At 56.9% G+C, this 20,524-nt stretch overlaps 7 protein-coding genes across 7 annotated transcripts; 3 read left to right on the top strand and 4 right to left on the bottom strand.

The window, feature by feature from the left end:
- Positions 1–1,193: 1,193 nt before the first annotated feature.
- On the top strand, positions 1,194–4,975 carry UV8b_04837 (uncharacterized protein; the record flags this gene model as incomplete). Its single annotated transcript, XM_043142335.1, has 5 exons — positions 1,194–1,346; positions 1,505–1,549; positions 1,631–3,791; positions 3,883–4,634; positions 4,742–4,975. 5 exons carry the CDS (start codon positions 1,194–1,196, stop codon positions 4,973–4,975), a joined length of 3,345 nt encoding a protein of 1,114 aa, XP_042998269.1.
- A 1,445-nt stretch (positions 4,976–6,420) lies between these two features.
- Positions 6,421–10,386, bottom strand: UV8b_04836 (uncharacterized protein; the record flags this gene model as incomplete). Its single annotated transcript, XM_043142334.1, has 3 exons — positions 6,421–7,903; positions 8,004–10,179; positions 10,332–10,386. The coding sequence occupies 3 exons, from the start codon at positions 10,384–10,386 to the stop codon at positions 6,421–6,423; spliced, it is 3,714 nt and encodes a 1,237-aa protein (XP_042998268.1).
- Positions 10,387–10,793: 407 nt separating this feature from the next.
- UV8b_04835 (uncharacterized protein) lies at positions 10,794–11,069 on the bottom strand (the record flags this gene model as incomplete). The annotated part of the gene is made up of 1 exon (XM_043142333.1): positions 10,794–11,069. The coding sequence occupies one exon, from the start codon at positions 11,067–11,069 to the stop codon at positions 10,794–10,796; it is 276 nt and encodes a 91-aa protein (XP_042998267.1).
- Positions 11,070–13,429: 2,360 nt separating this feature from the next.
- Positions 13,430–13,987, top strand: UV8b_04834 (uncharacterized protein; the record flags this gene model as incomplete). Its single annotated transcript, XM_043142332.1, has 2 exons — positions 13,430–13,514; positions 13,617–13,987. 2 exons carry the CDS (start codon positions 13,430–13,432, stop codon positions 13,985–13,987), a joined length of 456 nt encoding a protein of 151 aa, XP_042998266.1.
- Positions 13,988–14,696: 709 nt separating this feature from the next.
- UV8b_04833 (uncharacterized protein) lies at positions 14,697–15,917 on the bottom strand (the record flags this gene model as incomplete). Its single annotated transcript, XM_043142331.1, has 3 exons — positions 14,697–15,564; positions 15,634–15,671; positions 15,915–15,917. 3 exons carry the CDS (start codon positions 15,915–15,917, stop codon positions 14,697–14,699), a joined length of 909 nt encoding a protein of 302 aa, XP_042998265.1.
- Positions 15,918–16,766: 849 nt separating this feature from the next.
- On the top strand, positions 16,767–17,780 carry UV8b_04832 (uncharacterized protein; the record flags this gene model as incomplete). The annotated part of the gene is made up of 2 exons (XM_043142330.1): positions 16,767–16,880; positions 16,965–17,780. The coding sequence occupies 2 exons, from the start codon at positions 16,767–16,769 to the stop codon at positions 17,778–17,780; spliced, it is 930 nt and encodes a 309-aa protein (XP_042998264.1).
- Positions 17,781–17,918: 138 nt separating this feature from the next.
- Positions 17,919–20,484, bottom strand: UV8b_04831 (uncharacterized protein; the record flags this gene model as incomplete). Its single annotated transcript, XM_043142329.1, has 5 exons — positions 17,919–19,101; positions 19,206–19,436; positions 19,555–20,100; positions 20,191–20,271; positions 20,351–20,484. The coding sequence occupies 5 exons, from the start codon at positions 20,482–20,484 to the stop codon at positions 17,919–17,921; spliced, it is 2,175 nt and encodes a 724-aa protein (XP_042998263.1).
- Between the last annotated feature and the right edge of the window lie 40 nt (positions 20,485–20,524).

Genomic DNA, 20,524 nt, shown 5'->3' with positions numbered 1-20,524 from the left:
CGTTTGGTCCAGGGATGATGACACATGACATGGAGAGATATGTAGGGATTAGGACGTCACGTCATGCCAAGCTTGCTTCTGTTGCCCTTGTCGTCGCGGGATGCGGAAATGCAGAGATGCGGAAATGGGGAAGGGGGGGGGGGGCGGTCGGGCCTAGATGTCACTTTGAAGCTTGTGGTCAGACGCAGGAGGCACCTTGACCAGCTGTCTTGTCTCGCCCGTGTGATGGTCACTGGTCAGGCCAATTCGTTGAGACACTGACCTGTCCGTCTGTCACGCTGGACCAGACCAGTTGATTGGCGTGATTGACATGATTGACATCAATTCTCGAAACCACCAGACTTGTTGCAGACATTGAAGCTCTGGACTAAGGAGTATCTGTACGTTGCACTGTTGCAGTTGCAGGCCTCTACGCCCCGCAGCCCCCGTTCGCCAACTGCTTTTGACACGTTTCCTGTTTCCTCAGGGGGGAGGGACGCGAGCGCTGGGGGCTTTCGCCAGCTATTTGGGATCAATTTGATGGCACGATCAACGGATAACGGATGTTGCCCGGGATGGCTCCACAGACAATACTGTACTGATATTGGCTGGGCCCACCGGGCTTGTACTGGGGCCTGTTTTCCCTTGCAGTCTTCAATCTCACGTCAACTCATTTGCGCATCGGATGCTTGCAATTTCTGGTTCAAGGTATAAGCTTGTCCGCCCATTCGCACCATTCACTCCATAGTAGCATCGTTGTTGCAGTTGCCAATAATCTGTTCCCGCAGCAACGGTCTGGTGCTCCAACCCGAACCCGGGACCGGGACCGCACATGCATGTGCCCACCTGGCCAGTTGGGGTTTTGGCGTTTTGGTTACGACATCAGGCAGATTTGCGATGCCTTCGGGCGTTTCCATCCTCCAAAACGGCACGGGCACCGCTCGACCGTTCGGCCGTCCAGGGGGAGTGGGGGCGGGGGGGGGGGGGGCTGAAGTCGCCTGGAGCCTGGAGGCCAGGGCGCCGACAATGACGACGCACAGTGCACGGGAACCTCCAAAAACTGTGCAGCTGGAATGCGTGGCATGGGAAACGACCGACCCCAGAAACTAAAGGAACCAACCAACCCTCCTCAAGGAAACCGCTTGAAGTTGACCCTTTCTCATGTCGCTCGCTGGCTGTAAACCACCAGGCGAGCCTGAGCCTCTCTCTGCGTCATGAGGATCAAACCAACCCGCCTGCTCTCATCCTCGAGCGTAAACTCGGTTAACAGCCAGAGTGCAGGTGCAATGCGTGCATCTAAAACAGAGAATGGGGGCCCGGGAGCCGAGACGAGCTGTGGCCTGGCTCTCAAGCTGGTTATCCTCAAGGTCCGCCTTTTCGTCTCCTCCCTCCCCCCCTCCCCCCCCCCCCTTTTTTTTTTTTTTTCCCTTTAATCTTCCTCATTGCATTGCATTGCAACCGGGAAAGCAATTGTCGTCTCCGAGGTCTCCGAGAATTCATTCGCTTACTTTGCTTCTCGCAATAGGCCAGAAATCTAGCTGCCAAAGACCGCTCTGGCACCTCGGATCCGGTAGGTTTTGGGCAAACACCCTTGCCGTCCTTGTCTACCATACGTGCATCATTGTGGATCTGACGATTGCCATCCATGCAGTATCTCGTCATTACCTGTGGCGACACCCGCGTTGTGACCCATTCGGTGCCAAAGACGTTGAATCCGGAATGGAATGTCATTGAAGAGTTCCCAGTCAATTCGGTTCAGAATCTCCTCCTCGACGTCATATGCTGGGATAAAGACCGTTTCGGCAAGGATTACATGGGCGAGTTCGACCTCGCACTGGAGGAAGTATTTCAAAATGATTCAACAGAGGTAGAACCGCGTTGGTTCCCGCTCAAGAGCAAGAGACCTGGCAAGAAGACAGGAGTCGTCTCTGGAGAGGTCCAGCTGCAATTCACCCTCTTCGACTCGTCCAATCACGGGGCTTCGTCACGGGAAGTTCTCGACAAGTTCCATGCTCTGGTTGCCTCCGTCTCCGGCTCTACGCCTTCTACAACCCCTCTCTTGACGCCGTCTGCGACGCGAAGCGCCACCCCAGGAGCCGCTGGCCAAGACGAAGCCGCATATGACGAGGACGAGGACGAGCTCACCGACTTTGACGAGGAGGAAAGTGAGGATCCCTCCAAACCCGAAGCCGCCGAGAAACGCCGCCGAAGGCTCAGGATCAAGGGGCTGAAGAAGCGGAGAAGAGAGAACCCTTATGCCTTCAACAACGGTTACTCGGATGTCGTGGGCATCATCTTTCTCGAAATCTCCAAGATCACCGACCTGCCCGCAGAGTCCAACTTGACGAGAACCAGCTTTGACATGGATCCATTCGTGGTGGCGTCCCTCGGCAAGAAAACGTACCGCACTCGACGGGTGAGACACAACCTGAACCCGGTGTATAACGAAAAGATGATTTTTCACGTGCAGGCACACGAGCAATCCTACTCCTTCGCCTTCACGGTGATTGACCACGACAAGTATTCCGGGAACGACTTTATTGCCTCCTGCAACCTTCCGGTCCAGGAGTTGATCGAAAAGGCCCCCCAAGCCGATCCGGAAACCGGACTCTACGGGATGCGGGAGCCTCCAGAGCACAACACTCCCTCGGCTGCACGTTCTCGCTTCAAGAAGCTTGGTATGTCTCGGTCCTCGTCAACGCAAAGCCTGGGCAAGTTGATCCGCCCCCAGCTCTCCAAGACCTCTAGCGCGAACGCGACGACCCAAGGCCCCAGTGTTGAACCAAGTCAGACGCCATCCGCCAACACCCTCCTCCTGCCGTTGGATGCACTTGCTAACACGGCCCCTGACGCATCAGATAGCACCAGTGCTGAGGCAGACGACGCAGACTTTCGTGAAAACGTGGTGCCTTTGAAGATGAAGAACCTGGACAAGTGGGAGAGCAAGCATTCTCCCAAAATCTACCTCAAGGCCAAGTACATGCCATACCCGGCCCTCCGCCAGCAGTTTTGGCGGGCCATGCTTCGCCAGTACGACACCGACGAGAGCGGCGAGATTAGCCGGGTTGAGCTCACCACCATGCTGGACACGTTGGGATCCACACTCAAGGAGTCCACCATCGACAGCTTCTTCCAACGGTTTCCCCACAAGGCCGCCGACAACGAGGACACGTGGGATCTTACCATGGACGAGGTTGTCATCTGTCTGGAGGACCAGCTGGATGCCAAGAGCAAGCCAAGGACCTTGGCAGAGAAGATCAAGAGCACCGTCCCGGACCTCAGACATCTCGGCCTCCACAACAAGCCAGCTCTTTCGGGAGATGTCGGCTCCGCCAATGCGTCCGGCGCCTCCACCCCAGCCATTACTGTCGAATCGCAGGCGCCCGTGGCGGGAGCCGCGGACTCGAAATGTTCGGGCGAAGAGGAGAGCGACGAAAGCGGTGACAAGGACGAGGAACACGTGGTGGAAATCCGCGAGTGTCCCATTTGTCACCAGCCTCGGCTCAACAAGCGCAGCGACAGCGACATCATCACCCACATTGCGACATGCGCCAGCCAAGACTGGAGACAGGTCAATACGGTGTTGATGGGAGGTTTCGTCACGGCCAGCCAAGCGCAGCGTAAATGGTACTCCAAGGTCATCACCAAGATTTCCTATGGAGGGTACAAGTTGGGTGCCAACTCGGCCAACATTCTTGTGCAGGATCGCGTCACCGGCCAGATCAATGAGGAGAAGATGAGTGTGTATGTGCGTTTGGGGATCCGGTTGCTTTACAAGGGTCTAAAGTCGCGTGACATGGAGAATAAGCGAAGTAAGTCGAGTTGAGCCCCAAGCTGTGTGCATATGAGAGAGAGGGGGAGAGAGAAAGACGCCCCCGCTGACGCAAGAATACGCCAATACAGTCCGGAAGCTTCTAAAGAACTTGAGCATCAAGCAAGGGAAGAAATTCGACGACCCAGCGTCCAAGGAAGAAATCGAAAAGTTTGTCCAATTCCACGGTCTGGACATGTCGGAAGTGTTGTTGCCGACGGAGGAGTTCAAAAACTTCAACGAGTTCTTCTACCGCGCCCTCAAACCCGGCGCGAGACCGTGCTCGGCGCCCGACAACGCCAAAATCATAGTGTCGCCCGCCGACTGTCGCAGCGTCGTGTTCAACCAGATGGACCACGCGACCAAGATCTGGGTCAAGGGAAGAGAGTTTAGCATCAAGAGGCTGCTGGGAGACGCGTACCCCGACGAGGCGGCCCGGTACGAAAACGGCGCGCTGGGCATCTTCCGGCTCGCGCCGCAGGACTACCACCGGTTCCACATTCCCGTTGACGGCGTGCTTGGCAAGCCCGTGACCATTGCGGGCGAGTACTACACGGTGAACCCGATGGCCATTCGCTCCGCTCTGGACGTGTACGGCGAGAACGTGCGGGTCGTTGTTCCCATCGACAGCGTCGCCCACGGCAAAGTGATGGTCATTTGCGTAGGGGCCATGATGGTGGGCAGCACAGTCATCACCCGGGAAGCCGGGGAGGAGGTGAAGAGGGCGGAAGAGCTGGGCTACTTTAAGTTTGGAGGCAGCACCGTGCTGCTGCTGTTTGAGCCTGGAAAAATGCTGTTTGACGATGATTTGGTGGACAATTCTAGCGGGGCGCTCGAAACTTTGGTAAGTAAAATATATATATATATGACGACAGATGGGCGGGAGATGCACAAGAGGCAAAGCATCCTGCCGGCCTGGGCTGACCACAAGTCATGTGCATTATTATATAGGTACGGGTCGGCATGTCTGTCGGCCATTCTCCGGACGAGGGTCAGCATACACCTGACATGCGCAAGAGCGAGGACAAAATCACCGAGGCCGACAAGCAGGAAGCCAAGCGGCGCATCCAGGGCAACTTTGCCATGGAGCAGTCACCCAGCGACAGCGGCGAAGACGACGGGTCCCGCAAGCGCAGGACAGCGGCGGTGCCGACCATAAACACGCTTGCTGCGTCGGCCATGTAAAGGAGGTGTGTCTGCTGAACGAGGCTTTTGTCACGGGACGCGATGGCTCGTCAGGTATTTCAGGTATTTATTTATTTATTTATTTATTACTTTTTTGCAAGCGGGATAGAAGAGAGGGAAGCAGGAGCAGGGCGGGTTCACTTGCGCCTTTTTTTCTTTTTTGCTCTTCTTTTTCTTTTCCCCGCAGGAGAAGACTCAGGCCAGGGACGAGGTAGAAAGTAAACAAGCACACAAGGTCGGTCGCGTGTTCCTCCGGGAGTCGGGTGCGCGCGGGAGAGGCTTGCAGCACGACAGGTGGTAATATAATGCGAGTAGCGATGGCTCAGCGGCGCAGACACGAGGTGCAGACAGACGGGCTTCAACATGACGTGACGCAGGTTGCCTCTACGTCTGTCTGTCCGTGTCTGGCGTCGGTTCATGTTTGGTGTGTGCGCGTTTGCGTCATGTCGGAGCTCATGCGCATGTTGTGCTCATCTCATTTCCATCCGCCATCTCATCTTCATCTTCATCATCTCTTCACCTTTATCTTGCCTTTGTCCTCATCCTCATCCTCATCTCACTTCACGCTCGGTTCACACGCCCAAGGCCAGGCACCCGGGCTTAGCGACCCCCGGGAAGAAGTAAGTCGATGCGAGCAGCGCACTGCTGGACTCTTGGCCAATCCCCAAGGCATCGACATCGACGTCTGCCCGGCGGGGCAGCCCGTCCCACGGCGTGATCCGCCGGCATTTCAGGACACCCACCGTGGTGGCGTCGTCGCCCAGCTGGCCTTGGACCCGGACCCGGACCCGGACCCGGGTCGGTGGCCCATCCGATCTGGCGCGCGCGTGCTAGGGATGGAGTTTTTAATGACAGGTTACGACGTGATGCGTACGTGGACGTCGTGTTGTTGTCTGTATGTGACTGCTCTGCAATGTCATGAACCAACCCGCGACAAATGCGTAATGCGTACTGTACAAGACACGGAAAAAAAAGACAACATGGCAGGTAGCAGACGGAATCGGCATTTTTGTGCTTCCCAGACTCGATCCCTGCGCCACGCTCGCAAGCAGTCAAAAAAGGAGCAAAACAGATACGGTGCGGTGCGGTGGCGTACGTACGTACGTACATACACCTATGCGCCCATGCGCAACCCCCTATGAGGTAGGCACCCAACATGGAGACATGAAAACAAGGAGGATGCCGGCCCGGCATGCGGCAGCACCTGCATTTGTACCCGCGGCAGGCAATCCAAGCAAACCTGAGTGAAGGGTGCTCGACAGACCCAAGCACGATTGCAGTGTCCAAGACGCCGTCCTCTGCACAGCCGACAGCCGTGGCAGCAATGACAGCCGACAGCCGACAGCCGACAGCCGACTGCCGACTGCCGACTGCCGACACCGACTGCCGACTGCCGACACCGACTGCCTCGACTCATGGCTGCTTCGCGCTGCTTCGCCCATCAATCAATCGGCAATGGCACTCTCGTCCACAACTTGCGAGCCCGTCCCCTCCGCGCCGTTCTTGTCCGGCGCCGCTGCCGTAATGTTGGCCCGTGCTTTTTGCTGCGACTCCAGAAACCTGCTCCAGTAATCCGGATCGCTGTCGCGCATGCCGCGGAAGAGCGCGTCCTTGTCCTCCTTGAACGCCCGCGCCGCCCCCTTCTCCTTGACCTTGTCGAGAAACTCGCCGCCCAGGTCCTCCGCCAGCTCCTCCAGCATCTGCGCGTGCTTCGAGTTGGCCCCGACGTCGTCCATCGTGTTGATCATGTCCAGCTGCTCCTTGCCGACCAGCCCCGACCGGAACCGGTGTCCTGCGCGGAGCACCCTGCCCTCTTCCTCGGCCAGCTCCCGCGACAGCGTCGAGTTGGACCGTGAGAGCGTCTTGGGAGGGTGAATCTGTGATTCGTCCTCGCCGTCCGACACCGCCACCGCCGAGTCCTCCCCTGCTGCCGTCTTGGCCCCGGCTTCCTCGCTCGACGCCGACCAAGTCTTGCGCAGCCCGTCGCTGCTGCTGCCCGCCGCCGTCTTCTCCTCTGCTCCTGGCTCGCGCGTGTCGGGAAACTCGTCCTCGAACCGCTTGATGATTCCTTGCAGCGTCTCGTCCAGGAACGTGAGCTTGCGCAGGTTCATCTCGTCGCCTCCTTCGCATCTGGCCTTTAGGAGCGCTGGCTGCAGGCGCCGACGTATCTTTCGAGCCCCTGCCAGAAGGTGCTTGGACATGTCCTTTGCCTTGCCGCTGCTGTGCAGCCTCCTCTTCTCAAGCGCCGCCGAGTCGCCCTCAGCCTCTGCCTCAGCCTCAGCCTCAGCCTCAGCCTCCGCCCCTGCCTCTGCCGTGTTGGCCGAATCCCCGGCTTGACGATGCAAGTCTTCGTCCGCCCTGTTCTTGAGGCAGCACGCCAGCGCCTTGACCACACCTGTGCCTCCAATGACGTAATCTTCGTCGGGAGCTTCCTCGTGCACATCTTCTGCCCCGTCTTGCTGAAGCACATCGTCTCCGACAATGCCAGCCAGCACCCCGGGATAAGCCGGTGCTTTGCTGTCTGGAGCCTCCGCCCTGCCTTCAGACACCATGACGTGGGCTACCCCTGCGCCCATGTCTGTGTCGGGAATGCGCTCCATGTTGCGAAGACAGTATGCCACTACCTGCTTTGCCATTGCCTTGACAATCTCTCCAGACTCTTCCTTGGGGACCTCGATATCCACGCAAATCAAGCTGTTTGAGATTCTTGCCGCAGCCATGAGGGAGGCATACAAGGCGCAAGCTTCTTCTTGCGCTTCCTCCGTCTTTGCACTTGCAAGCTTTGCCAGCTCGGCATTCCCTAGTAGGTCAATATGCGCCAAATTGCGCACTTCAGGTAGGATTTCAACAAGCGCGATGGCTTGTTCAGAGCTCATATTGACGTCCCTCAAGTGAAATCTCTTCAGCTGCCCAAGCTTGGGAAGGTATCTACCATGTGTTAGCATTTAGCGCACATGGCGCAATGGGGAAGAAAAAAAAGAAAAAAAAGAAAAAAAAATCATCAATATCATCAGGTCATTCTACTTACCTTCTCAAAAGACCAAGAGCGCTGGGCTTGCACTGAAACAAATCATGATTATGGGAGAGGTCGATAAACCGAAAGTTCTTTAGCCTTGACAGCGCCGGTAGGAGCTTGCCGAGAGAAGAGGGCGACAGGTTGCAGCTGGCCAGGCTTAGAGCCCAAATCGGGTGGTCGTCGTTCAAGCAGCCTGCCAGGGCTTCGACATGCTCATTGAGGTCGTTCCCGCCAAGATCAAAACCCTCGCATACTCCCGCGTTCAGATACTTGACCACATGCTTGATGCCCTCGACGTCAAGAGAGTTGTGAGCCAGCCCAAGTCGTCGAACACCACACTTGATCATGCCTTCCAGGATGGTGCCAAGCTGGTCCATGCTTGGTTCCGTCTCCCCCATGTTTACCATTTCCAAGGTCGAGCCACCGACTCGCTCGGCAATGGCCGTGGAGAAGACGTCGGAAATTGTTCGGGGGATCTGCATCCCATTCGCAAGACAACCGCCTTTCGCGGCGGGGGCTTGTCGTGGGAAGGGAATGAGTGAGATATCGAGGCTCTTGAGGGATCGGCATTTGTAGAGAAACAGTGAAATGTGCTTCCAACCATCGGGTCCCAAATTGTTGTTCTTGATGACGAGGCGCTCAATGACGCCAGCCTGCGTGGTCTCTGACGGATCCTTCTTTGGCTTCTTCCGACCCGAGGCCAGAGGCATCTTGGCGGCCAACAGGCTAGCAAGAATGACCCTCAGACCCTCGTCACCCAGCCCGCAGTTCTCCAAAAGGACCTCCTTGACTGGGACCACGGCAAGGTAGTCGCCGAGAGTAATCACATCCGGGAGTTGCAGGTGGTAATCCGTCAGATCCAGTCGCGTTACTACGCCTGCTGATATACTGCTGTTGCTGCTGTCCAATAACTGCTCGGTAATCTTCTTAAGAACCGGCGTCTCGCGCAGCTGACAGCAACGACGGTATATTCTTGCCGGATTGGTCGTCGGGTGGGGCGAAGACCTTGGCGTCGCATTGTCGCTGCGAGCGTTGGATGAAGAATCACTACTGTCATATCGAATCTCCATCGGGACGGAGCCGTTGTCTTCGGCGAGCCTGCGACGCTTCTCTTTCCTAGCCTTGCGCTCCTCCTCGCTTCGCTTCTTCTTTTCCTTCTTTTTATTCGTCTCCTTGGCTTGGTCGACGCGGGTGGAGGCCGGTCCGTTAGCATTGGCACCATCGGCTCCGGCTGAGTGATCGACCGGTTCAAATGCAGGGTCCGCGATAGCGTTGCTGCTGCTGAGGGTCGCTTCTTCAGCTTCATCCTTGGTTTCCACTGCCCGGGGGTTGTTCTTCAACGCGCTGCCTTCACCCTTTTCTGTGAATTTCTTCTTCTGCGCCTTCTCCGCTATTGAAGTCTGTTGTTGAATCTCCCCGTCGGCGTACTTTGGCATGGGTGCTATTTCGACGTCGACACAGAAAGAAACCCGCCTTAGTCTGGCCTCCTTCAGCTCCGAGATTCGACATCTCTCGCGGTTTTGGTCGACATTGAGCACTTTGCGCTCCACCAAGCCGTGTCCCAGCTTCCCGTTGGTCATGGCACTGCCTCCCGATGACGAAAGACGTCGAAATACGCCGAGAAACCCGGCCTGGCCAGTTCTAGGTGGAGCCGGCGTGTATGGGCTGTTGCCGTCTGGCTTCGTGGCCGCATGTTGCAGGACAGCGTTTCTGGTCGGATTTAGCTTTGGAGGGAGCGGTTCGACAGCATCGTCGGCAGAGGACAACGCCTGTGCTTGAGGCTGCGCTGGAGGCGATGCTTGGTCCACGCTGCGCTGCTGCTGTGTCTCATTGGGATGGAGAGGATGCAGGTAGTGGTGCTGGTTGGGTGAGGTATTTGGAGGCGGACTCGCCGAGCTAGAGAACTTTGCAGAAATGTTGGAAAACCACGAATTTCTGCGGTTTTGCGGGGAGGTTCCGCCTGGAAGGGGTTTGTTTTCTGTTGAACCTGATCGTGACAGTCGCTTTGTGGTACCAGGACCAGTAGAGGGACCGGGTGCCGATTGTCCGTTCTGCCTCAAAGGCGCGCTCTTGGTGTCGAGAGTTCCTTGAGGACTACGGGGGTCTGGCGACGACTGTGGAATGATACGCGGCTGTGCGGGAGCTGGCGTGTGCTTTGGAAGGGGAGTAAACGTCCTGCTTGCCTTGTCTGCAAATATGACGGCAGAGTCATGTCAGCGGATGATCCGGAACAGGGAGGCAGGGAGGACATTGAGCGACGCGGCAGTCCATCTTGATTGGATTGGAAAAAAAGAATGCAGCGGCAAAGAGCTTGGCATTTGATAGCCAAAAGAGCCTCACCTTTTGGTGACGCTTTCGTCATCCAGCTGACATCGACGCCGTGAACTTGCTCCATGGCGCCGCGGGACAAAGGTTCGCGTCGCCGGCTGGATTACAGAAGAAAAGCCACCATGTATATAAGTCGTCGACCTGGTCGAGGGTAAAGGCAACAGAGCAAAAGTCGGAAGAGTATGGCAGAGTACGACGGTAAAAGGTCGATATCGGCGTCAGCGCAGATGCCGATTCAAACGAAGAAGAAAAGAACAGAGAAGATGGGGAGAGGATTGTTGCGTTTGCCAGGGTAAGCTGAGGTCTCTTGGGAAGTCCGCACTTGTATTTTTTGGAGTCCCCCAGGCCGGGTTTCCTTTAGCTGGAAGCAGCTGATACCCAGAAGTGGGTAAGGGCTGCTGATGGGCGGGTCTGGGCCCGTTGCCTGCTTGATCAGACTTTGGATTCCGAGAACGGGTGGAAGCCGGGTGATTCCTAGATTTGAAGAGCGACGACGGTCTTCTTGGTGAAGGTGCTGAGCTCCCATGAGAGCACGCGAGTTGGCTCCAGCCTCCAAGCTTCTGGCATTGCCGATCTGGATGGGATGGAAGACAGTGCCAGTCTGGGTGACCAGAGACCGTGGACTTGGCCACTGGGTCGGCAGCAGTACCTGCATGGCGGGGGCTCGCGTGGTGCGGCCCTAGGTACGGAGTACCTGGCAGGTACTTGCACGAGAGCCGGGGCAGCCGTGTGCCACTCTCCAGAGTTCATCCTGCCCAGTGCCTTCCCTACGGAGTAGCCGATCCCTGAGTGGTTGACCGAGCCTACCTTAGGTAAGCGACGGACTTTCAACAGAACAGAAGTCCGAGCAGACCAAGACGCTCGAGAGATCGAATTCATCCATATGCGGATTCAGTTGCTCGACTGGTGGTCCCAAGTCTGACCAACGGACTACAGCAAGCCTTCCCGTTCCGTTTCACATCCTGGAACAGCGATTCCAAAAAGCAACGCGAGCTTCGAGCTTGAACGACCCCACAACGGCTGCGACCTGCGACCCGCAGGGATTCAGGGCTCACGCGGGTTGCCGATGACCAAGGCATCGGAAACAGCTTGACAATATCCATCCTGCAGAAAACATAGCATCATTGCGTGTTTTGCGATGTACGTGATGTGCCAAAATGGGGCCTCGACGCATCATGAGACCCCTGCAAGTCCCGGGATCTTTTTGGCGTCGCCATTCAGGGGCCTGCAGATGCCCCCAGACTTCAAACTCTCAAAGCTCTGGCTCTGGAAGGCTGGCAGAGACATCCCGAGGACCCTTGCGCCATCGCAGCCGCGCAGCACATTGTTACTAGGCGGTGGCCAACGCTCTCAACCACGGGTGGTCTGTTCAACGACTCACAGTCCCTGAGAGAACCAGACATGCAAGCCGAGCCTCCCGGAACCCAGCACTAGCCTCTCGGAGTGAGCTCGGCAAGACTGTTCCTGTCCGGTGCCAGAGCGACAAAGTCCAGCCGTTGTTTTCTTGTGTCGCGAGACTGAAAGCTCGGACCCAACATTGTACGAGTCGAGTGTCGAGGCGGGCATGTTTTAAGTTTAGCCATAAGACCATGGAATCCACTGTGTCAAAGCAGCAATAAAGGAACTGGACGCTGTCGAGAGCCGCTTCTTGGCCCGCATTGGGCAGAGCCGTGTTGTCCAAACCAGGGCAACTCCTTGGTACATGGGTCGTTTTCGATCTTTGTTTGATACGGGTCCCAAGATGAAGCAGTCGACGACATTGGGCATTTATGGACCTCGGCGCCCCAATCTCTTTGAATCTCTCTTCTCCGCGTCCCATGCACTGCCAGCGCTTGATGTTGCTGAGCACATGAGCCGTCTGGACTCTGGAGCAACAAGAACTTGACACATGGCGCTCGTCAGACCTTGCCATGAGGCCCGATACTGCTCTTCATGTACATGGGATTTGCCAATTGCCCGGATATTCTTTGATTCCTGCAGCTGTTGAAGCCATGTAATGTAGCCTTTGAGTGGCACTGTCGAAGAGTTGACAAGAGGATGGCAGCACACGTAGGCCAAGGGCCAGCGAGCCAAGTTTTGGATTGAAAGCCCGAGTGCGGGTCGATTTATTGACCGAGGAGTAGTTCATCCTGTTGGACGTATTAAGACGTTGCTTGGACTTTGCTTCAGGTGAGTCGGCCGGATGTGATGTGTTTATTGTTGCAGTCATGGCACCATATAATTGCTCCGAATGATGGCATGGAGCATTCCGTGACTTGCTAATAATTCCACTCACCATGATGCCGCTACCAGACCCCTCTGATATTCGCACTTGTCATCTTGGAATCCGCCCATCCCACATCACACACGAGCCACCCATTACGCAGCCCCGGAACAAAAAGGAAAAGAAGAGGCTCAGGAAATGTAAGCCAGCTGTTGGAACAGCATCTCCACGGCAAGTGCCCGTTGGGTCCATACCGAATAACATGCCCCTCGCCGTAGTTTGCCTTCCCTGTCATGCCGCACCCATGGTCAACAACACCTGGACCAACGCTTGTCGGCGAAACAAAACGCGAGGCCTGCTTGCTAGGAAATGGCGCAGCATTAGCCGGCAGTTGCCAAGCCAAGTACGCGGCCGCATAGTACAGTCGAAGAATCCCACGATGGGCCGCCTGCTTGAAGAGATCGGTCGGTTCCCGACGTGTCCTGGCTTCCACGAAGCAGCCAGCTGTACGGAGGACTGGTCAAGACTGCTACGTTATCGCTGTCTCGGAATCATGGCTTTCGGAAGATGACCGATGTCATGGCCAAGGGTTGCTCCCCCGCTGCAGCGTCGTCAGAGCCCAAACCCGCACTATTGCATGTCGAGCTGCCAGCCGCGCACTATAGATGTTGCCCGCCATGGATGACCCAGACCGATTTCTGCCCTTTTCCGCACTCAGTATTGCCGTCCCCAACGTAGGTGAGTGGTTGCCAGAAGGCTTGTTGCATCTCCACGTCCAAGATGCTGCTGCCCAAGTGCGTACATGCGCCGGAAACAACAGAGAACCGTGAGCTGCCCTCGTCGCCGATTTTTTGTGCCCGCCAGACGGCAACAATAGCCGGATGCAACAGGCGTGTACGCGGAGCCGATGACTCTTGGCCTATCTGAACACGACAAACCAGGAGGGAAAGTGAAGCTCGCGGATCAACTGGAAGAAATCATCCGCACGACCGGTTCGTATACGCTGTTCCAAACGATCAAACATGGCGCCGTGATGCCTTTTCCCTTCTTTAGGAAGCTTTTTCATCGAAAATATACTCATCTTGCATCTGCAGCCTGCATCTTGCATCGATTTCTATTCAACCACTCGTTTTCGTCATTTGTCAACCCAGGTTTCTTCTACCTCGCCAACATCGACCTGGCGCGATTCCAAATCAACCCGCAATACTCCATCGTCAAGAAATTCCTCGCCCTCGAGCCTCAAGAAAAGCCCCGCTACCGCGCACCCCTTGAACAAGGCAGCTACAACGGCTACCGGCCCCTCGGCTCGGTCGAGATCCTCCCCGGCCTGCGCGACAACCTCGCGTTTTATTTGACACTTTCAAATTCATCCCGCAGACGCAGCGGGCCCAGTCCCATATCATACGCGGCCACTTGCGTGTCAGAGGGCGGAGTGGCTGTGAATATGGGGGATATCCCCCAGTAGCTGTCCCACGGCTTCGTGAGGCGGGCGACCGGTTGAGGTTGCTGTATTTCATGAGGCTGAGCGATAGGCTTCCGCTTGCGAGGTTGGGGATAGCCCGTCTCAGAGGAAGATGGGGTGCGGGAAGGACGGCTCAGAGGGGAATCTGGATATCTCGGCATCGGAATGAGTGAGGCCCAGGGTCAAGAAGAGTTGGAAGGGGGGCGTGGTGGCCGGGACGGACACCAGGGAACGGGTTCACGGCCGAGGCGCTTCATTCGTAGCGTCTGTTGGTGCCTACCCGCCGGTGTGCAACTTCAGCACAAAAGAGTACATGGTCTCTCGCATGGCAGCTGTATGTGCAAGGTGCTGTTTCCGCCCACGGCTCCCTAGCAACACCTAGCAACAACACCTGTTACAAGCTTCATTGCAAGCTTTGTCTCTAGTTTGGACACCGTCACATTCAGAACCAGGGCAAGATGCATACACACGGTGCCGTGTGGCGCGGAGAATGTCGGTATTCATTGCATTTGATACTGAACTTGAACCGAGTTCCCAACCGTCAAACTCCCAACCCAAAAGCCTCTTGATTCCGGCGCGCCAAGACAAAAAAAAAAAAAAAAAAAAAAAAAAGGGAGCAGGAGCCCGGATACGAGCTTGTCCAAAGGACAGATAAAACAGACGACTTCTTTTTCTTTCATGACGCCAATTGCAAGTTTTTTTTGGTTCGTTTTTACTCGTCGGCGAGGATGGCCTTGATCTTCTCCTGGACACGCGCGTCCTTCTCGGCCTTGGTGGACTTGGCCTGTCTGTACTTTTTGGAGATGGCCTTCCACTCCTCCTTGGTCTTCTTGGGAGCGCCGCTGTCGACCTTCTTCCAGGGGTCGGCGCGGATGGCGGCGTGGGCCTCGGTGTAGAGCTCCTCGAGGCCGTCGGCCTCGACGTCGTCGTCAATGTACTTTTGGAACTGGCTCTGGTAGCGCTCCTCGTCGTCGTCGGCCAGCGTCTCCATGTACTCGGCGACGTGGCCGCCAAAGATGTACTTGGAGAGGGTCTCGGAGTCGAGCTCCTTGCTCTCCATGTCGTAGCCGGGGAAGCGCTTCTCCGAGTGGGGCACGAGGATGCCGCCGTCAGAGGCGCCCTTCATGGCGCCAAAGACGCGCGCGCCGGTGGACGTGCGGGCCAGCCCCACGTCGAGGAAGACCTTGAAGGGGCGGCGCTCGCCGTCGTCCGTCTCGGCCGCCTCGGTGAGGGTGAACTCGCCGTCGGGCTCCTCGACGCCGACAAAGTCCTTGTCCAGGCCGAGCTTGCCAAGAGCGCGGCGCGCGAGCAGCAGGCCGGTGGCGTAGGCGGCCGCCCAGTTGGTCAGCCCGTGCTTGATGCCGTAGGCCTTGAGCTCGTGCGCGTAGGCCGACATGAGGACCTTGTCGCCGTTGATCTCGGACGACACAATCTGCGTGATGATGTCCTTGTTGGTGAAGCGCACCACCAGGCGGTACTTGGGCGCATTGTACTTGTTCTTGGCCTGGGTGATGAGGCGCTTGCGGGCGTAGTAGTCGGTCTTGCCGGAGCGTCTGCGCTTGTACTTGGTCTGGTAGCGGCTGTTTGACACGGGGGGAGGTTAGAGTCTCGTTCATTGTTTTTGATTCGGGGGGCCGGGCCAATCTCACCTGTAGTAAGCGCTGTTTTTAACCAACTTGTGGAAAGCCTGGACCGAGACGAAAGAACCCCTCGAGTCAGCAATTTGCGCTTCAGACTTGCTCGTTCCTCCTTCCGAAGCATCTTGCGGTGACTCATATGTATCTTTCACGAGCAAATGTTTTTTTTTTTTCAGAGCGGCATTTCTGCCTCGTGCGTGAAATGAAACAAGGTTTCAATTCGGGAGACATTGCTGCTCCTCTGCGGACACAGAAGGAGCAACAGCTTCCCGACGATAGGCCATGCAACTTACCATTGTGATGATGCCGACCAACGACTGGCTTTTAATTTGCTGCCTTGGGGAGTTAAGAGAGAGAGACAAGAACGAAGATGCGGGTTGCAAAGAGAACGAAGCAGCGAATTGTCTGGTGGGGCGGTGTTTTTTTTCCCAAGCCCTAACTAAGCGGAGGAAATGCACCCCCTGGTCTCTGTGCGCCAGAGATTGCCGACAACCCTTTCACCTGGGTTGGTGACGAATCACGTGACGACGTAGGCTTTGGCTGCACGAAGCCCGTTGGACGCGCATGCTGCACCAAGGAACCAGACTTATTGGCGTTACGGAGTATATTTCGGTCATTTGACAGCTCATCTTGCTGCATGCGCGAGAGGAAGCCGAGCGAGTTCGGAAACGCCTAGCTGATGGGCTCGGACATGCGCAGCTGGTAGAAGCTGCTGAGCAGCCACTGTGCGGTCGTGAGAAACATGCTGCCTGCCCACAGCTCCGCGCAGCCTCGCCCATTGACCCGACGTGATTTCCCATCCCGCGCCCGGTATTCGCAATCTCGCCGTGGTACTGCACATACGGAGTACGGCGTTGCGACTGGCAGCCCCCCCCCCCCCCCTTTTTTTTTCTGTGTCCGTCCTTTTTCCAACCCGCCGATCTGGCCTGGGAAAAGTCGTTCGAGTTCGCAGACGCACCGTCCCGCATTCCCAGCCAACCACGGCTTACCCCCATGTGGGCAGCTCCCCCATGTGAGCCGAGGAGCCGCGGAAGGGAAGTTCAACTTGGGCCGACTGCTTCGTCGCAGGAGAGAACATAAACTCTTTGCCTCTTCGTCCGTCGGCTCCCTCTGCTCTCCGCGCGCGACGCCAGCGCCTGAGCCCAATGTCGCTCCTGGGCCCGGACGATCCCCCGGTTGACCAGATTCTAGAGGCCATTGACGAAATGGCTGCGGCGCCCCAGCCGAAAGTGCTCCTCTTCGATATCGGGGGCGTATGTGTGCGTCACTCCCGTCGACGAAGATCTTTACCTCCAAACCCCCCCCACCCCCCCTTTGGTTGGAAAAGCTCACGCAGCGAGCAGGTAGCGTCGCCCTTTCAAGCCATCCTCGACTACGAAATCAGCCTCGGCATCCCCCCCGGCTGGGTAAACTACTCCATCTCGCGGTCCGCCCCCCACGGCTCCTGGCAAAAGCTCGAGCGGGGCGAAATCCCCCTGGACGAGACCTTCTTCGCCAGCTTCAACGAGGACCTCCACCGACCCGACCGCTGGCGCGCCTTCTACGCCAGGGCGGCGGCCGCGAACCCCAGCCTGCCCGGGCGCGTGCCGCCGCTGCCCACGGTCGACGGGCGGAGGCTCTTCAACGACATGATGGCCGCGGCGCAGGCTCCCGACCCGTGGATGTTTCCTGCGCTGCGGAAGCTCCGGCGCAGCGGGAGGTACGTCATGGGCGCTCTCAGCAACACGGTCATGTTCCCGCCGGGACACCGCCTGCACAGGGCGGACGTCCTTGGCGAACCCCTGAGGAGCCAGTTCGACGTGGTTGTTTCGTCGGCGCACGTGGGCCTGCGCAAGCCGGATCCGCGGGTGTACAGGCTTGCCGTGGATGCGCTGGATAAGTTTGCGAGGGAGAATGCCGGGTCGGAGAGGGGGCGGAGGGGCGGGTGGGAGAGCGGCGTGCAGGCGGGCGACGTGCTGTTTCTGGATGACATTGGCGAGAACCTCCGGGCCGCCAAGGAGCACGGGTTTGCCACCATTAGGGTTCGCTTGGGGAGGGCGTACGAGGCGGTTGACGAGTTGGAGAAGGTGACGGGGCTGCAGCTCCAGGGGGGTCATCCAAGGGTGGCGGTCCGTCAGCCCGAGATGCGTGGTTTGCGTGGTTCAAAGGCCAACATGTGACATCTGCGGTGTATTCAAGAGGCGCCATCTACACGGGGACTTGCGATTGATGAGTTTTCAGGAATATACAACATGTAACCAAAACACAGGTATGCGTATGCTGCGCATGGACAGCTGTCACACGGAATCCCCATCAGTCTACCAATGACGCATTCCGTGGTCCTGAAACAGAACTTGCGCCGTCCATGCCGAAAATGCCCATTCCTGACCGATGCACCCAGTTGCTGGGGCGTAGAAGGAAAGGAGGTAAAAAAAAAAAAAAAAAAAAAAAAAAAAAAAAAAAAAAAACGAAAAAAAACAGCGAAAATCATCAAAACGCTGCAGCACCTCCCACGCATCCACCTCACATCTGCACGTCGTCAAAGTTCCAGGCCGAATCCGACAACAGCCCCCCGTAAACCAGACGGGCCCGCTGGTCCCCATCCCAAACGCCCTGGCGCCCCTGTTCTCCAGCTCCTCCACCGGCCACTCCTGCGGCTGGTTCGGCAGCTCCGCCTTGTTCACCCTCGTCTCGAACCAGGTGCGAATCCAGCGCATCTTCCTCGACATCTCCGCCAGCCTGCCCTCGGCCGTCATTTCCGCCGCCGTGGTCTCCACGCCCATCTCCGCGACGAAAATGCGGACCGCGCATATCCTCTCGGCCTCGGAGGCGTCCAGGCGCTGGACGAGCCGGTCCACCACGGAGAGGAAGTTCATCGTCATGCGCGCAAAGTGGACGTCCCAGTCCTTGGTTTCCAGCAGCAGCAGCCGGCTCGTGATGACGAGCACAAAGGTGATTTGCTCCGTAAAAGTGATGGACTGGTAAATGTACTGCGCCGGGGGGATGGTGAAGATAATGTCAAAGTAGGCTTTCGCGGCAAGGAGGCAGTTTCGCAGGCACTGCGAGCGGTACGTTGATAGGGCGCCGCCTTCTTCCGGGATCTGGTGGAGAAACGTGGCGGGCTCGTAGAGGCGGACTAGGAGGTAGTTGTAGTGAAGGGTGAAGAAGCGTTCCCAGTTGTCAAACTCTTCCGAAGGGACCTGGTGTGAGTAGAGAGCCCGGTCCTGCTGCTGTTGGCGATCGAGAGATTCCATCAGGGAGTCGAGCTCTTCGCGGAAGCCCCTGGATTGATCGTCCAGCAAAAACAGGTACGGCTTTCCTCGTTCCCGGTCGTTTGCTGCTCCGAACGCTTCTGAAATCTTCTCTCCTATCTGAACGAGGCGAACATTGTGCTCGAGGAAGATGTCCGACGGATGTTCACGTGCTCGTTTGAGCGATTCGCAGCAAAGGTCCACGTACTGGCTCCTTAACGGATTCTGCCTCCCAAACAGGGTTGAGTTGCTGCGCACAAAAAAAAAAAAAAAAAAAAAAAAAAAAGAGTCAACAATTCGCATTGCCCTCGTGGGATGCTGAACCACCAGCAAGCCGAGTCTTTTATTACTTACACTGATAGCAGGCAGTAACAGCCTAAAAACGTTCTCTGCTCCTCAATGGAATGCATTTTCGCCGTAAACATGTCCTTCTTGGTTTGGCTCACGTCTTCGGGGGCGTCATCCATGCCAATCTGCTGAAGTAAAGACTTGGGGATCTTGGTGATGCCCAGATTATGCGCATAGCCCAGTGCCAAGTAGGTCAGATTCGTAATTTGCTCGTCAAACAATGTGCGTAAATCCGCCCTGTGCCACGAAGAAAGAAAGGAAAAGGGGAGAGAGAAAAGACAGTTCTTGTCAGTGCCGTTTGCCCAGAATATTCAGGGGAATACGTTCCCCCCCCCCCGTTTCGGGATTGACCTACCACGAGATGCATATCAAGAGGCCCTGGAGCAGATCCAGGTGACGCTCTTCTTCCACGAGCATATGCTGTCCAAGGTACGCCAATGCGTTCCTCTTCATCTTGACCACTCTCGGAATTGGCAGAGGAGCAGCCGCCAACATGATGACCCTAAACAAGAACGGCTTCTCCTCGTACAGTTGCCGAGCTGTAATCTGACAGCTGAGCACGAGAAACGGAAAGTTCTGGATATACCGCTCGCGGAAAAGAGAAAGAATACGATCCGACTGCGTCCAAGTCAAGCCATAGAGGGGTCCTGGTTGGACTCGGCTGGCAACTGTCCGCGCTGGCCGTGATGGCGTTCTTTGGCTCTCGTGGAGTTGTCGCATTGACTTGTCCTGGCCAGGGACAGGATCTCCTGTCGATTCCGGCGTGAGGGCCACAGGAGGAGACCTGGAGTGGGCAAGCGCCGGCTCTCGCGACGGCGACGCTTTCTTGGCGACAGATTGGTGTGCGCCTTCGAGGGCTGCTGTCAGAGTCTCGATCTGTTTCTCCAGGCTTGACACACGACTACAAGCGTTGCATGAGCAAGCAACGTTTTGCCCGAGCTTCGGTCCGAGTCGGAGGGGGAAGGGGCATTCAAAAGGGCAAACCGCGTACCTGTTCAAGGGACGAATCTGCCTGGGTTTTCGCAGGCTCTTGGACGCCTTGGCCACACACTGAATGCCCATCTTCTCGCATCTAGTCATGGGGAGCCATCAGCCATGCGCCCGGTGCCATGACCAGTAGTACCAAAGGGCTCTCCATTCAGCTCTCTCACCTGTCACACACATGGCGCTGAATGTTGCACTCCTGGAAATGACATCGGGATTTTGCGCTGGAGCATGGCACGCAGGCTCTTTGTCGCCGGGGCGGGCTCTGCGTCCTGGGTCGTGCCGTGGCCTGATCCGACATGCTGCAGAAGAGGTGCCGTCCTGGTTTCGACAATCACCCC

The sequence above is a fragment of the Ustilaginoidea virens genome, chromosome 4 (genome assembly GCF_000687475.1).
Source record: "Ustilaginoidea virens chromosome 4, complete sequence".
In the NCBI taxonomy this organism is placed as follows: Eukaryota; Fungi; Ascomycota; class Sordariomycetes; order Hypocreales; family Clavicipitaceae; genus Ustilaginoidea; species Ustilaginoidea virens.
Note: the sequence above shows the minus strand (reverse complement) of the source record. Positions and strands in the feature narration are given on the sequence as shown.